This window comes from Diorhabda sublineata, chromosome 2, assembly GCF_026230105.1.
Source record: "Diorhabda sublineata isolate icDioSubl1.1 chromosome 2, icDioSubl1.1, whole genome shotgun sequence".
Lineage (NCBI taxonomy): Eukaryota > Metazoa > Arthropoda > Insecta > Coleoptera > Chrysomelidae > Diorhabda > Diorhabda sublineata.
In genome coordinates this window covers 9,450,277-9,469,081 of record NC_079475.1, presented here as the reverse complement: position 1 = coordinate 9,469,081, position 18,805 = coordinate 9,450,277, and the positions used below count along the sequence as shown (strand labels likewise).

At 33.2% G+C, this 18,805-nt stretch overlaps 1 protein-coding gene across 1 annotated transcript in view; it reads left to right on the top strand.

The window, feature by feature from the left end:
- LOC130440591 (hemicentin-1) overlaps positions 1–18,805 on the top strand; it is a 304,911-nt gene that overhangs the window by 247,482 nt on the left and 38,624 nt on the right. The window contains exon 8 of the mRNA XM_056773852.1: positions 9,333–9,492. Within this exon, the coding sequence (XP_056629830.1) occupies positions 9,333–9,492 (160 nt within the window). The remainder of the gene's footprint in view (positions 1–9,332; positions 9,493–18,805) is intronic.

The window sequence follows — 18,805 nt, the reverse complement described above, 5'->3', positions numbered from 1 at the left end:
CATGTGTAACAGATTATCGAATTTAGTTCATAATGTGAAAGTTATGGAGTGAAAACGATTCGATAGTCATAGATTGATAAAGAGAAAATGGGAAAACCTAATGAACTATGAACGAACAGAAGGGAAGAATGATGTAGAAAGATGTCACTAAATGCAATCGTTGTTGAGACCTATAAGTTTATATGTAGTAAATGTAGTAGACAAAAAAATTTTTACAATGGAATTGTAGTGATTCAATAGTAGTTTCTAGTACTTAATTTGGAAAATTGAAAAGTAATTGAAATACATTTAGTAATACAAAGTAAATCGAAAGTTTTGATGACTTTCGTAAATTCAACAATATGTGAGCATCTAATTACAAAAACTGAAAAATAAAATATCATAAAATCTAGGAAATGCTGAAAGGCAATATTCATATAATTATAGTTCTTCCAATATCAATTTAAGAAAACAGTTATGCGAGGAACAATCAATATTTCGTACCAAATTAAGAAATGAAAAATAATGTTCACTCCCCGTGTACAATTCGGTAAATATCTAACAAACTGTCAGTCCACGTGGACTCATCATCACCACTGTTTACCAATGGAAACATCGAATCGTAAACTGAAATTCATTTCTATTGGCCGAAGGCGTATTTACACAACTTCTTAGAAATATTCCTGCGATAAGCAGTGGCGTAGCTAGGCGAGATTTATTTAATTAAATAACTTCTTTAATTAAATAGAAATATGACGTTCTTTAGACCATGTGCGAATGAAGAAAATGAAATTGTACAGTGAAGTGAAAATAAAGAAAGATATTAATTAAATAATGAAGATTTAGATATACAAACACAACAATTTATTTCAAATTTAATCGATTGTTTGGAAAAGGAAAACATTCAGCAATCTGATAATGCAATCATAATAAGAATTCGTGAATTAACTGGAGTAGATGAATTTTCCATTTATCGATTAGTCGCGGAAGGGGTTGCTGTGGATTATTTACAGAACCGAAAAACTGAAATCAATTGACAAAGCTACTCAAGATTTTATGCGTAGAACAATTTAGACATTAGAAGTAATACAGCAAAAATTAGCAGATTTTTCAGAATACAATTATACCAGTTTGGAAACATTGCGTCAAGATTTATCAGCATGGGGTTTTGAATACAAAAAACTGATGGTATTGACCAAATCGTCAAGGATAGTTCGATGGCGACAAGATTATTCGCTTCAGATAGAAGACTACTGAAGTTCTAAGAGACATATAATTTATCTAGATGAAACATGGTTTGACAGTCACGATATAGTAAATAGTACACGCTGGAAGAAAAGACGGTTTCGTGCCTAATGCTCTATTCATATCTGCTAAAAATTGCGCAGATTATTACCATGAAGATACGTCAGTAAAATTATTTGGAAAGTGGTTTAATGAACAGCTTTTACCTAACATTCCACCACCACAGTCAGTAATCGATATGGACAACGCATCCAAACACTCGCAGCAACTCCTTAAGATACCAATAGTAGTAGTAAAAAAGTTTGTGGGTTCCTAATCGTGTCTCTTGCACTATAAGATAGGTTTTCCTGGAAGTTTTCTCATTTTCCTGCCATTATCTGTGTGTTCTTATCTACTTATTTCATCGAACCTATGGTGAGTTTGTTCATATCTTATTTTTTGATGTCTTCTTCCATTTATCATTTTGATTTTTATCTTTGTCATCAAGAAATGGTCCAAGTCCATATTTGCTCCTCCAATATGATTGTCTTCAACTTTTTGGTACAAGTACAGACTTTTCATCTGTTTCTCCCACTATGGTCAGTATTATTTTGTGTCTTTTTGCACTCGAATTTAGAAGGGTTCATTTTATGAAAAAACTGATAAAATATATCTGGAACAAAACCACTCGATTCATTCGTTGGAGAAGTTTTTGAGAAGAGTAAGTAATTCAGTCAAAACAAACAACAAAAGTTTGTTGGAGTTTCACAGTGAAAGGTAATACTCCATTTAAGAAACAGTAAATATTGAACTTCTTTCTCTGAAGACAGTAGCTTGGTGATCGAAACGCGCATTAAACAGTGTAATTGTTTTTGTGTAGTGGTAGTTTGAACATTGTATTCAGTATGAACTATTGCTCAAAGTTCGATGAACCTATAGGCAAACCGATCGCTTTTATTGAATAAACAGTTCAGATGTACAGAAGAGATTGAACTAGATCAGATAGCTGATTATGATGATTTGATAGATAAAATTCCCGAAAATGTTTGAGAAGTAAGTAGACTACATAAATTTATATTGAGTTCTTTTGAAATTTATCGAATTAATCGCTACCGGAAGAAAAAGGAGAAGGATAGGTTCGGTAATGAGTTTTTCCGAGCGACTATACAATTCTATAGAATTAATGGGATCCGTTCTTCCTGCAACGAGAATTCGTCTATACAGTGTTTATCGGTCGTTGCAGCACGGTAACTTTTTATCTTTTATCTGAACAGGGCTTTACCAATTACAACCCGCATGTCCGTGACTCTATCAGGGTTCATGACACGCGTTTCATCACGGACGTCGAAAAGACGGATTATCTTTAATTATCCTAGACATCGAAACGATGCCGATGCCGGGCCTTTACCGCCTAGCAACTACAATTCTGTCGCTATTCCATTATGAAAAAAAAATTACGTCAAAATTCATTAATGCAGAGGCGTGCTTTATTAGATTGAAGCAGGTTTTTAGACGTCAGAATTGATCAAGTAATTGAAGTTTGACGTTGAAAAAATGCTTTTAAAAGGGTGTATTGGATAGTGATTATTGTCAAAAAGAGCTGAAAAAAGCACTGCTGTTGAAAGAATGTGAGAAATGCGAGAATATAAAAATGCTAGTCTCTTATATAGAAAATGGATAAATTAAAACATACAACGACGAGCTTTATCGATATGTATATGGTAAAGTACTGCGACTAGTATTCTGGAAATTAGCTTTCGTGGGTTTTCCGAAATGTCCGTTTCAGCAAAAATTATTTCAGTTTTCTGGTTATTTCTGGTATTTTGAACGGAATACTATGGTTTTTCTTAAATTTTTGGAATCTACGCAAAATTTCAATACAACTCTATTTGAGGCATCGTATGCTTAAAATCGGCCATTTTTTAATTATTTCGCATTTTCGAAATTTTTGGACACGTGCAACCCTTTACTAAAAAAATTTATATAGGGTGGTCAGAAAATGTTGCCGAATTTCGTTATCTAAAAATTTCGAAAACTGAACTTTTACAAATTGCAACCCCCATTTTTTTCTTCACCATTGGATTCTACGCTTTAAATTGAGGAGGCTTTGTTAGTAAATTCATATATCTCAAATTAACTTGAAAAAACTGAAATTTTCATGGTTTTTAATTCTCGGTTGTCTGAAGAAAAGCTACTATATCAACAAACAAAGAAACAATGAAAACAGCTTGACGTTTAAGCGCTGCACATTCAATTTTTGATATGTCAACTTTTGTTATTCGTTATTCACCATCAGCAAGTGAAAATTAAAAACCATGAAAATTTCAGTTTTTTCAAGTTTCTACAAAAACCGTTAATTAATCACTAACGAAGTGTGAAGCGTAAAATCCTATGGTGAAGAGAAATATGGGGGTTGATATTTGAAAAAATCAAGTTTTTAGATAGCGAAATTCAGCATCATGTTTTGAACACCCTATATAAATTATAAAGGTTTTCCAAGACTTTGAAAGCTGTAAGTGCTATTTGCTCAAGTCTCCCAAAAATATTAGACCCGACTCACTTAAACTTAGAAATCTAATTTTGTGAGTGGGGGGCGAAATAATTAAAAAATGGTGGACTTTAGGCATACCATGCCTTATATAGAGTTATATTGAAATTTAGCGTAGATTTCAAAAATTTTATAGAAACCATAGCATTCCGTTTAAAATAACGAAGTTTGGGTTCACTTTCGATACAAACGGAAGTTACAGATAACTGAAATTATTTTAGCTGAAACGAGCATTTCGGAAAACCCACGCAAGCAAATTTTCAGAATACTAGTCGCAGTAATTTCCCATATGCATATCGATTCAGCTCGTCGTGAAGGACCTGTGTATAGTCTTATCACCCATATATTAACAAGAAATTTGTGAAACTTACACACCAACTAGATTATTAAGTAAATCATATCTAATGATGACACCTGCGAATAAAATAAGTTCATTGATGGCAAATTAACTACTTTCAACTCATCTTGTTATGAATTTTGTTAAAGTTAAGCTGAATACGATGTATTAAGAGATATGGCCTTCTAAAAAAATAGAAGATAATTATTTTCCTTCTGGAGTGAGGTTTCTATAACACTTTCCTGGACTAAACTACACACTGGGGTGAATCATTTAACAAACTGTCAGAGAGGAACCAAGAAAACGTCGTTTTTCCTGGACTATTCTGCAAATTTTACTAAAAGATCGTTTCCTGTTATTACGATTACTTTCGATCAGAATTTATCGTGTTTAATGGTGTGAATCATGCACTCATTATTGAAGAAACTATCTAAAATGTCGGAAGGAATCAATATTTGACTGATCTATTACTCCGCTGTTATAAGAATTATTTATTGTGTGCTCTTTATAAACCTTTAGAATAGTGAAATATCTTTAGAATCAGTGAACCATTAGCCTTTGGAATTTGTAAACTGAAAAATATAACAAGAGATAATATGAGAAAGTCAACATCGTAAAAGTTATTGGAACGAAGTGCTCTGCTAACTTTTACGATGTACTAGTACTAAAGTGTCGACTCTAATAATGGTTTTAAGAAGATTAGTCTTTTTTCATATTCTCTTGAGAAATGTTTCTATAGTATCAAATTAACGATTAATGCAGATAAAACGATAAGTATTTCTAAACGCTTCCACGCGCATTTCGAATTCTTTCTTGTATTTTTATTCCATAAATTAAGATAAATTACCGCTCTTGTTTTTAATCCAATTGGTATTTTGATTTACTAAACGATAATGACGTTAAAATTATGGTTGGAGATGGGAACATCGAAAAAAGGGTCGTGAAAATATAGATTTTTTGTAAAAGGTCTGAGGAAGTTATTGAAAAATTATATTCATATACATCTATCACATAATATATGACACCTCGTACACGTTCAATTTAGATGTCAATCTTGTAACTCTTGGTATGATTTTCAACTCAAAAAAGCGTGCAGATTATAATTCTAAATGTTGCCAGGAATCGTTTTGGTCCTCTTTCGTTTTACACGTCACTTTCACTTTGATATGATTATAACGATTATTTTAGTGAGAATATTTAATTGGAGAACAGGAAAACCGAAACAATAATTATTGATAACAAAATTTTCTCATTCGAAAAAGCAAATTCGGACACGATAGATAAAAATTAAAATTATCAATATCTTTAAATGTGATTTTGAATTACTTTTTTTCGAGCCGAATCGCAACCACTGAGATCGTGTAATTTTGACAGAATAACCACAAATATTTTCTCCAAGAAATTGAGCAGCCAGATGACATGCTGAAATTAATTACTTCTCAAAGGAATCATCGAATCATGAACCTAAACAACCCAGAATTGCAAACTTGCTCCAGAAGTAAATTCTAAGAATGAAAACATCTGTATCAGTGCTATTGATTATGATAAAGCCAAGTTTGATCTCACCGATTATTATGAAATTTGGCATGAAAGTAATAAATACCCCATCGTCCAAAAGTTATAGTATGCCAAAGTGTGCTTTTCATGGAATGTCAACCATCGGAGCGAAATTTCTGTCTAACATGCATCCTCTTGAGGCCTAAGAACTTTCTTCCTTTTCTTCAAATGAGGCTGTTTATCCGCGATATCAAATGCTTAAATGACGCTACGCAATAGTTGCTGTTCATGGTGTTTCCTTTTTTTAAGATAGTCTCAAAGATTATTATACCATGAGCATCCAAAAATATTGATACCATAATTGTGCCAGCCGATTTTTGGCATTTTCTACGGTTTGGAATCGGTTCATTCCATGCTAACTCGAATAATAGTCATGTTTTATCCATTGTCGTGCTGAAGTTTGGGTATATTGCGATTGAAGAGCTCTGCTTACTGCTCAGGATCTTCCACTCATTCTTGTTTTTGGTCAGAGAGCTATTGCATACCGAAATATTCATTCACGATATATCTTCAGTTATCTCAATGAACTTCACTTTACAGGTATTCGAAATAATTTTTTGAAAATTCCTGATGTCTTAATCGGTGACAGTCTCTTTGAGGCGTCAACTACATAACCACCGTCCTCGGTGGTTAAACCTAGCAAATCACTTCTAACTAGCTGATTACCCTAGTGCAAAGTCAAAATGATAGTTATCAAGCAAATTTTTGGTTTCTCTATAGTACTTTTTTGACAAAAATCAATACTTCATTTCATACATTTTTTTCTATTCATTTTTCATTTTGATCAATTGCTTCATCTAAGAGGTCTAATTTTCTACATAGCTTCCGAAATATTTTGGGCACAATTTCTTGTATGTCTTCTTCATAGAACGTTGCCGCTTTTGTTTTTAAACTTGTGGCAACATGTAATTTCACCTTTTCGTTATCGTTGAAGTGTTAACCATCAAGGAAAGATTCTAGATGTAAGAAGAAATGAAAGGGAAAAAGAGATCTGAGCTGGAGGATGATCAAATATATCAAAGCTAAATTACTGTGAGAATTTTTGTCACGTAAGTTTGGGCACAATTTCTTAATGTTTTCGTGGTAAACATGTACATTGATTGTTTGGCTTTGTGGTAAGAAATTAATGAGCAAAATGCTTTTCTAACTCTACAAATCAGTTCAACAATTTCATTCGGTTAATTAATCAATGAATTGAAAATATAATTCTTTATTCTGCTACTATCATATTAATATCCAGCTCCATATTACTCATTAATATCAGTATACATATACGCTTTGTTTTTACTGTGATTTAGAGCTGAATTTTTGATTCACAACGTGAGTAATCAGAATTTTCGTTCTTGCAGATTTCGTTGATACAAAAACGTAGATATGAAATTGAAATGATCCTTCACAAAGTACTTTGTTGCTATAAGGGATTTGCACTCTCTTTAATTAAAATTCGTCATGAATATATTTTTCGTTATGTAAATTGCAGTAAATATTTTTCATCTTCATCATCTTGATTAATGAAACATGAAATCAAGATTAATGTAAATGAATATTGTATTCATCAAACTCTATATTATATAATTTAATTTGTGAGGTGTATGATCTGAAAAATTCTCATTTTTGTTCACGAGGATGGCTCCAGAATTATCTTGCCTGATGGCGCTGAGATAGAGATGGCGCTAGCCGCTTGAAAAATATCAATAGTTAACGTATTTCAGTGATTATATAAACAAGGAAAAAATTTCTCATCGTTATTTGATATAATACCTATGTTTGGAAAGCCTTAGCTTAACCTATATAAAAGTTCACATTTTTCTCTAATTACCCGAATGTTTACGATTTATTTTGAATTCTAACAATATAACTCCGAAAATATGTTGCTTTCCATCAAAAGTTCATGTCCAATAATGATTTTCGCTGTTGCTGGTCCGTACATGGACGCTGATATTTTTTGCCTATGGTCTACCCGCATTTTTGGGATCTGTCGTAGAAGAGATGTAAAATAGTGCATCGTGATTTCACTTCTATAATCTAGAAGTGGCATTTTACCATTCACAAGATAAGAAAATAAATACGCATTGATAACTTATATATCTAACATTTGAGTAAATATAGAAAGCTACAATTTTTTGATATATTTTCGTTCCAGTCCAAGAAATCTACTCCTCCCATAAACTTATCATATTCTGAAATCAAATTTGGTTCAGGAATACTTTTTTTCGCTTATTCTGTTCTGGACCATCTAAAAGTTTTTGACAGAGGTAATATGCTTTCATGGTTGGAAAGCATTTTTACACAATTATTGTCTTCCCATATTACCCCTAAAACTTTATTTTTCGTGTCAAACCTACAGTGGTATGCGCCTCGATCTTCTTTTTTCATATCTTTCTCAGACTTTATAGTGCAACTATTCATTCTATATTCCAGAAGTTTTTGGACCAATGAAAAATTTGTAAAGAAGTTGTCAAAGTAGAAGCTATTTATTCAGTATTGTAAGAAGTCTTTCTTCCTTTTAATCTTGTAAAAAATCCTCACAAGCTAATCCAATGTTAATTACAAATCATCAAACCTTTAACTGTAGATTTTTTCATCAAACCTCTATCATCAGTCTATGGGTTGTTCATCAAAGAAAATACTGTCTTAATTGGTGTTACTTACTTAACTTACTTACTCAACAATCTTGATCAGATTGGGGGTTGCTATTTGATTCTCGTTGAAATGGCCAAAAAGCTTAGAACATTTTCTTTCGCTCTATTGTCTTGTAGTCTCTAGTAGCATAATTAATAAAACTTTGACGATATTCACATGCACTTTCCATTTCCAAGGATTTTTTCAGGATGTCTTTCTTAGTTTTAATCTTGTAGTAAAAAATCTTCACAAGCTAATCCAATGTTAATTACAAATCATCAAGCCTTGTAGATTCAGACAGAATTCACGAATTCAAGTTCAAATTTATATTTCTACAATTGAGGAACGATACAACTCACACATGACAAGACACCAAAATGAAGCTGCAGTAGGGTAAAGCTGCGCAATCAAATGGGACTCTTGGTACTTAATGGGTTAAACAAGGCCGTACGACTATTATCGCAATGGTGGACCAAATTAAAATTTGGACATGATAGAGCTGTGCCCCAGATAGGTACCGCGGTACAAAAACACATTATATTTTGAGCAAACCCCAATTATTTGTCAATTTTACACCTGTCTTAGAGACCGGGTCACTTTAATGGAAACATCTTATGCATATCATGTAAATGAAGGCACAGAAACAATTTTTAATGCTACTTAACTTATAAGTCTCAGTTGTAATACACTTTATCCCCTAGCAGGTGAAGTTAGGATCTAAATAGACCATCTTGGGATAATTGCTCGATGCCAAAAACTACCTTAATCTCAATGTTAAGTAGAATTGGCCGTGGATTTGATAAGAGAGGACTTTTGAAAATGGTTGAACTAAAAATAACGAGAAGTCGGCGATAAAGTGAAGCCGATTTATAGAACCTACGCTAACAGAGGCAATAGGCATCGCGGGTATTCGCCAGAATTGAGCAAAAACGGAAAAATCAATTTAACACTTTCTGGTGTGTATCTATTACAGTTTGTGCGATGCTCAAATAAATTTGAATATTCTCATGTAGTAGATTAGTGCTTCCATACGGTTTTACATTTCATTTTACATTTTTGTTTCAGGGTGTAGTGCTTAATCATAATTTGGCCAGTCGTACAATCTTCAGTAATCAAAGTTTGGTGATGCAGAAAGTGACAAGGCAAAACGCTGGTCGATATCGATGTTCCGTGGTCAATTCAGAAGGAGAAACTGTCAGCGACGAATTGGACTTCAGGGTACAATGTAAGTACCTTATAATTTTATAATCTTAGACGTATTTCAAGTAGCTTCAGTATGGATACTGGGTTTGAATGCGGTTCTCTCCTTTTAGTGGGAGAAAATTACTACTATTCAAACCTTTATGTAGTACAATACAATAACTGTAAATTTTTGAAACTAGATAGGCTTTTATGCAATAATTCACGAAAATCGGGTCATGAATCTTTTTTTTTAAACGAAATATAAAAACCTCCTTAGCAGTATCGGAAGAGACATTTTTACTAAAGAAACAACTAAAAACATGTTAATTTCTAATGGTTAATTCGGCTTCATCCCGTTTCATCAAATTGGTTTTCGAGAAAGGCACTAAAACGTCGATCAAGTTCACAGAAGCCTTTGGAATGTGCTCTATCAATTTCATAGAACTATCCCAAGCTTTTGATAAATAATTCTAATGGAAATTGAAGCAGGATTACCTCGTGGTAATATACTAACTATCGAATATTGTGAATATTGCTTATTATACTGTAATTTTTTCCGCAGGAAAACACCACGAAGAACATATGGACTGATAGAAAGCATATCAAGTTGATCAGAAATAAATCTGCTCATGTTAGCTTCATGAATAAACGAAGCCATACAATCATAGTAAAAATAAACAATGCTCAAAATACTTATATTAACAATTCAAAATAATTCACGATTTCGATAGAGTATTCACGTTAGAATGAAAAGCGAAGAACTTGGTATGGAATATAAAAGTATGTACTGGCTTCTAGGAAGAAACTCCAAATTGTCCAAGAACTACTTCTCTACAAACTGATATTGAAGCCTGTTTAAAAAGTACCATTTTAGCGTTTTCGAAATAAATGATGCAACTAGGTACTGTCGTATCAGTGATCTCTATAAGAAATTATTGATCAGACCATAGCCCATAGTCATGAACTGATACTACAATATGGAAACGTTGAAGTTATACAGCTCGTTGTCAATGCAAATTTAGTGAGAAGTCTCAATAGGATTAGGTTATTTAAGTTAGTGAACTAGTTTAAATGACTGTGTTAGTTAACCCTTCAAAGTGATATTTCATGAGAAACGTCCGACTCGCAGACGGATATGGGAATTCAGCTTCTCAATATGTTAAAGCATTTTTTAACTCCATCTTACTTTTTTTGTTAATAAGCACACAAGAGAGAAACTTATTAATAATAAAATTATTAATTTCTTCATCAGAATTTGGAACAAAATTGTTGATTGGTAGTTGAACATAAAAGTTATAAAATAAAGAAAAATATTCAACATATGTAATTAATATCATTCAAATATGAAAATTATGATAAAATAAATCCAAATAATTATGAAAAAAGTATGTTAGTCTAAACCAGAGGTGGGCAAATACTTTTAAGCTTACGCTGTACACACGTGAATGTTTTGGGTCAAGTTCAAGTTCAATAAAAGATGATAGTAATAATATTATTATGATATAATAAAACCAATGTTTTAAAATTTCACTTACAAAGAATCCACTTTTTCAATTAATTGTTCTATTAACAAAATAAAAAATTTAGTTTCAAAATAAATGAAGAGTACGAAATAAATAAAAATAAATAGGAAGCGTGCTGCCACCTGTTGTATTTCGAAGATTAAGAGGAGTGCACGTTCAATTCTATGTTATCAGCCTCCAACGAGCTTTACGAAAGTAGAGATTCTTTCGACCAATTAAAAAACGATCTTTGGTACAGTGAAGATTTTGCGCAACAGAGATTACGTGTTCCAAAGGGCAGTTAGGGTTATAGAAACAGTTCTATTTTGTGTTTCATCTGACTAAGGCTGCCAGGAGGGTCCTTTTGATACTTGGCTGATAGCAAGAACTGTTACTAGAACCGTGCCTAGCCGAAGATAACCGTTGTAAGAGCGGTTCAGATCATTAGATTGAAACCCCTCTAATCTAAAAAGTAATTAAAAAAAAACAGAGTATGGAGTAGATTGGAACCCCCCTAATCTAAAAAGTAATTAGAAAAGCATGGAGGAGATTTATGAGAAGTACTTTCCGTAACATTTTTTTCAAAAACTCAGTTCAAATATACGTTAATTGAATTTTATGTGAAAAACAATAAAGTAGTTGTGAAATTAGAATTACAAAAAAAAGTAAGCTGCTAATGTTTGATAGCACATTTATATAAAGACTAAAGAAATATAACAAATAAAAAGAAAAAAATGACAGTACATAAAAACGAGGTAGGTTCGCAAAAAAGGAATTCTGACCTGCTTAGGCTGGATCCACATTATAGTATAAGTCGATTACGGTTCGTTCGTGATCCGATCTCGGTCTGGTGAATTCCAATCACATTCACATCCGACAATTTGACTTCGTTCACGATTTAGTTTTGAACCGTCAAGAATCGAAGTCTGATGTATAAAGTATCGTAAAGTATATATCATTAATAAATTAACCTAAAATCAAGAACATTTAGAAGTATTAATATATCAAAAGGTGTAAGAAATAAGAACTAAAGGTATTTGATAAACGCGGCCGAAAAATGTCATTGAACATTTTGATTGAAGAATTAGGTGATATATCTTTTAATCTGGATGAAGAAAATAATATCAACGCAATGTGACAAGTTCGATGTCGCACAGATAAAATTTCTGCCCGCGATTAGAATTGGAATCGACTGGAACTTGACTTTTACAGATATAATGAATGTACACATTGGTTTTAATCTAATAATATTTCATCAGAGCCAAGATAGGACCGTAACGAACCGTAAACGACCTTATAGTGTGGATCCAGCCTTAGAGTTCAGTGAAGGAAAGATAACATACAGTGTTGATGAAGAGAAGGGTTGAGGTGAGGCATATAAGAATCCTTAGCCCTCAACTCGTTCTCTAGAGAGATATAGTACCAAATCTGTAAACTATATCCTGAAGGGTATAAAAGCATTACTGCGACTTGAGCTTTGAAATTTGGTAACACTGATTTAAATATGTCGAATCTGACATTTCCCTCATGAAGTTTGACATTTTTAATGGTGAACGTACTCAGAACGTGTAGTTGTTATACGAGTGCTATTTTAGTTATTTACAGTAACTCAAGTAAGTAACTACTTCTTATGTTGTTTAAAAAATTTAATCTTGGACATTTCGTGAAGGTCGTCCGACTGTCGTACTAGAAAACATCGACGCCGTATGTAAACTAATATTGCAAGATCATCATATGACACACCGTGAGATTGTTATATTGGGCATTAGTATGAATACTCAATGATATAAAAACTTATCCCATAAAAACTAAATGTTACGCATGGAATTATCTTCTGTTCATTTAAGTATATTCTTAAAATGTATTGAGTAAGTGAATAAAAACGTAACAGCGCTAATATTGCGAATTATTTCCCTTTGCCTTCTCCCCTTCTTGATTAAAACGTTAATAATAAATAAATAATATATATAAAAATCTGAGAATAAACAACATCCGACTGAATAGGTCTTTCAAGACAAACTAAATCTAACAAAAGATGTTCGCCACGAAGCACTTCGATGTAAATTGTCCTACCGTTCCATAGCAATATATAAAGGTCAATTCTTGATGGTACACCAGCAGAACTATTAAAAACAATCAGGGAAACTAGTCGCCGAAGACGACCATCACTACAAAACGAGCTCTCACACATCAGTTCAAATGAAAATATTTTTGAACAATGAAAACATCGAATTAATGAGTCATCCGCCGAACAGTCCTTGTTTGACACTCAATGATTTCTTCTTAGTCCCGCAGAGCAAAAATAAATCGCGAGGTCAACGTTTTTCTACACCTAAAGAAGTGGTTGAAGCCTTCAAATCACTTGTTTTGCAAGTATCTCTATCAATGGGAAAATACCTCGACAATTAATTCAAACGCATGCAAAACTGCTTTCATTTTTGGTTTTAATAGATGATATTTTGAAAAACATCCAATCTAATTATGAATATTATAGGAATATCGCTTAACACGCAAATGGTAGTATGTCTAGGATCATAAGATAATGGGTTGCGTTGGATTAGAATCCTCTGGACCAGATTTTGTTAACAAAAAAATACTCTATACTTCAGTGTTCAAAAAAATGTTTTTAGTACTCTGATTATTATCATATTTTTGAAGCATGCGACAACTGAAATTAGCATCGCAGATTCATCGCCCAAAAAAGCTATAGGGCCTCATACCAGGTGAACTATTTCAATTTATATTATCATTAACCAGTATACTAACGAGTTTATTACATGATGACTATTTCCAATAACAACAATATCAAACTATTATTACAAATATTGTTTATAAAGATATCGATAATTGAGAGAATACCCATTAGCGAATCCCATTAAGAGCGAATATTAGGGTTAATTCTTAATAAGAACGATTCGCAAACATTCTTGTTTCAAGTTGGGATTATTACTAGCCATTATTGGTTTTTGATATGGGTATCGGATAACGAATAAAGAAGGAACGTTGCTGTTTACTTCTTGGACTTTTCCTCTACTTACTTTATCATTGAAAAAGGGCCTACACATGATAGAAATGCGGCATTTGAAATTGCATTTTTATGTTAATTAAATGGCCACGAGTGCCACGGCCAGGAAATGTATTTCGTGGTTAACACGATTTTCTGGATATGTTGGTATAACGAATAAAAGGAGAAGATAATGTACTAGAAGGAAGAGTTATGCGTATAGTCTAGGTCAGTATGATATACAGGGTGTACAGTGATTTAGATGAATGATGAATCAATGAAATATTCAGATTATTTATTGCATTCTGTAACGTCTCTGTCTGAAGACTCCTCTTCCTCAAGTGGTATTGGGCCTAAACTTTTTACTACTTAGACGTTTTTATGTTGCTCGTTATATTTTGTCTCCATTATAGTCTGTTTTCTATGGAAATCAATGTGTGAAAATTGACAATTCCATTCAAATTTTTTATTTTAAAGCGTATCCAATGAATGTATACAATGTCATTTCCGTCTTTCTTACTTTGGAGGTCTCTGTGGTAGCGCAGAGGTCACATCTTCTAAGCATCATCTAGTTAGATTGCTAGGAAATTGTCGTTTAATTTACGAAAATTTGAATAATTAGGCACTATACTTTACAATGCGAAAAACATGTAGAATCATTTGACGATTGGAATCAAATATATCTTTTCGGAAGAATTTGAAAGCGTATTTACTGGAAAGTGTTATTAGTTATTATTAGATTCTGAGCATTTTTAATGCTGGATTAATAATCTTGTTGTTGATATTTTAAGTGTTTCTTCGGTTATATCAATATCTTCATCTATTGAAAAGATATAATGTAATTTCCAAATATCTATGATACGGCATTAAATATCTCAATACCCTAGAACTCAGATAAAAGTGGTTGGGAGGGAATTTACCTGCCTATGAAAGGGTATGGAAAGTTTAATACCCTTTTATACCTAGTAGAACCGAATCAACCAACACCCTTGTGAATGATGTGGGAAAGCTGTTTTTACATGTATTGTGAATAACATTTGTTCAAACAACTAACAAAAAAGCTCTAGCCCCAAAGACTTTTGTATATAAATTCTAAAGCTTCAGTCAAGTTGTCTTTTCACTGTCACGCTTGATGTGATCTACTACCGTGACCACAGGACATTCGAAATCTTTGTTATACCAGGATAATTGTGCAATCAAATAAAAAGATTTGAGATCTCCATAGGGTAATTTATGTAACACAAAATAAAAATATTATTAATGCTAATCTGCATTTAAGTGAATACTTTTGAAAATATGATTTTTTTTTACTACCCTGTCTATTTCAACTGGTGAGATTACAATTTATTCATTTACGAGTGCTGCTAATTTAGTTTTGCAATAGACAAATGAAAACTAATATTAATAATTGGATATGACTCTATTTTTTATGAAAACACTCGCTTTTGAACCAATTGTCGAAGCATTTTCTGACAAACAAATGCTGGTGTACCATTCGAAATTGACAGCTCTACGTTGATCTAATGAAAAGATGGAAACATGTCCAGTTATTTCCAAAAAGCAGGCGACCATTTGCTTCAAAGTATTTCGTACGCTAACAACTTTTGTTGGAGTTGATTCGTCTTGAAAGTCGCATGCAGTTGAGCTACAGATTGAGCGTTAACATCTCCTTCGACTCAAAAAATCTCTTTCTCAGCGAGCATGAAAAAGTGTCATAATACCAGATCTTCAAAGACCAATTCATGCTCTTTCGTTTCGTTTTATCTGGTTTTTGTCACGATGCATTGTCTTGTTGGAATAAGACTTTTTTCGTTTACAAATTTATCCGTTATTTAGCAATTTGATTATTAAAAGTTCCAATAACTTTAAGTAATAATCGCTGTTAACAGTTTTACTATTCTTATGATATATTTATGTATTTTGTACAATGGACATCCCAAAATACTGATGTTATCGCATTGCCAACCTACTTTTTCTTCTTTACATTCCTTGGAGTCGGTTCATCACATACCGTTCACTCACCTCATTGTCGATTGGAATAATGCTGCTCAAATAATCAAAACCTTGTTGTTTTTGATCGATTGTGAGTTCGCATACCCAACTATTCATTTAAGATATCTCCATGCGTTCCTTTGACAGCTCTAAAGTATCGCAAGCCCTCTCAGTCAGTTTCACTTCGAATTTGTCCAAAAACAACAGCGTCCATCATCCTGTGCATCGTCCTAAGCGTTTATTTCGCTTCTTTAAACTTAACGAACTTTCCAACGGTCGATTTTCCTGTCCCAATAATGTTTGTTAAGCCACAATATTCTAAAGTGTACAGTGTTTAAAAATTATATGGATTCTATACCAATAGCGCCATCTAAGTGTCAGCCTGTAAAGCTTACGTTATATAATACACTGTCTTACTGTATTTTTATATCTTGTATCCTTTTTCTGTCTTTATTCATATGCTTGCTTGAACACAAGTTTATTGATCAATTTTTCTCCAATTACTCATTGGAAACTTTCAAAAACAACTATAAAGTTCCCTATATTTCATGGAAATTGATTTAGATATTTTTCGTAAGTATGCTTCTAGCGTATGTATGAAATCTATGATGTCAATAAAACTTAAAATTGAAATCCAAGCCTGCTTGGCTGTAAATTATATATTATGCATGAGAAACAACACAGGAACGTAGTTTTTCTAGATAACTTTTCCAATAATTATTGACTAAAAGCTTTAGGTCAGAAAATTAATGATATCCGTCACTACAATAAAATACTTTCGTTCAACTCTTCATAGATTTTTCACTCTGAAATTTATACAGCATTTTTGAGCAATTGTGGGATATATCAAATTTTTGAGCTTATATTCATGACATTATTTGTTAACAAGAACTAAGCATAAAATGGGAAACGCTGTAATCTAAAACCGCACATTTTGAGAAAGCAATTTTCAGTCACCGATCGTAATAACAAGTTCAATTTTCCTACGATATAATTAATGTCCAATGTCATCCCTATGTACTGCCAGAAGCGTTGCTTATCTAGCTTCAAAATCGAGAAGAGATGATGATATTTTCTATAAACTGCTGGGTCTTGATCCACACATTTTCCAGTAGCCCAAACTCTTCATCTTAGGATGAACTCGACATCGTCACTTCATGAAATCAGCTTTGTCACTGGCAGAAAATCAGCGTTGTTGGTGCATGAACCAGCAGAAAAACCAGCGCCGGTTTTCAGCGGTTTTCACCCACTTTTCTTCTCGATAACAATTATTGTGAATTTAAGTTACTGCACAAATTTATTCTGTGGTATACAGGATAAATCGGCAATCAAAACTTCTAGATATTCACTGCACTATGATGTTAAAGCATCTGAATATTCCGAGAAGGATTATAATTCCAATCACGTTTGCACTTACATATAACATTTATACTTTAGTTAATAGGCTTTTCCGAGTATTACTATACGTGAAAATCATTTCAACATTTCGGAATATATCATATAGTTAATGTATGTTTGTAAGTATACTGACAATTCCATCAGTTTGCATTAAGACAGTTGGTCCTTTTTAAGTTATTGACAATATACGAAAACATGTTATTGAAACTGTCTACCAAGATTTTAATGGGCTCAGAATTGGGTTGAGATGAAAATGTAAGTGGATAAATATTTATCACTATTATTTGATGTGTAAAGTTGTCAAAAAGATCGCCTGAAACAGAGGAAAGCACCAGGACTAAGTGACATTACATGAAGAATAGAGAAGATCATTCCAATCCTGAAAAATGAAAACCTTAAGATGTGCGACACTCCTGAACACAACTTATAAAATTCTGAGCCCACTCAGAAGAGATATACTAGCGGGATATATTGTAGAGAAACTCGGAGAATATCAGCGAGGTTTCAGAGCTGGCACATCAACAATAGATGCAGTGTATGTGATGTCAGAAACAGTAGAAAATTTCTATGAACACGAAATGGACCTGCATGTGATGTTTGTGTACTTCAAAAAGGTTCTTGATAGTGGTACCAAGAGGAGAATAGAGCAGGCAATAAGAAAAAAGGCTGAGGCCGAAATTTTTACAGAGGATTGACTAGCAGAGGTGATTTCAGTACAAAGAGGTGTTAAGCACCGACTTTGTTGTATTACCAGGGGAGACTATATCTCAAAACAATACGTAGATAGTAGGATATGCCGATGACCTCGCACTTATGGCAAGTCCATGTTGGTAACTAGTAGAATGACACTTATAGAAGGATATCATTCTGGATAGGGATCAGTTACAAAGAGGGTGATATTTTGAATACTTGGGGATGACAATAACTGAAACAAATATTAGAAGCATTGTAGAGGCGGAGTGAATCAGAGCGGCGAATAGAGCGTACTGGAAACATGTGAGGTTTCTAAGAAGTAATGGACTGAGCAGGAACACAAGCAGGAACATAATGGAAACTGTCAAGACCGATGGAGGATACCTAAGAAGGATAATGAGCCCCGAGATCAAGAACGAGGTGGAAAATGGTGATATAGTGGTAGTGATGAAGGTTGTCAAGCTTAAATGTTTTGAACATTCACAAAGAAGAGTTCAGAAAGCCCTGTTATGGAAGGTAACAGAGTGGAAGACATAGAACGGCCAAGACTCGTGTGGAATAGCAAGTATTGCAGGATATCACAGCGGTGGAGATGAGGAACTGGAGAAAAGTCGTGGAGAAAAAAGAGAGGCTTGAGCTTTTCACTTCAGTAGCCATACTGAGCTTTCACAAGTATTTGAAACTCGCACGCGTAGGTGCGTTAATGTGTATTGCAGTTTCTTTCTCCTGCATGTACCAACTTCATTGCAGATCGTCTCATGCCAATT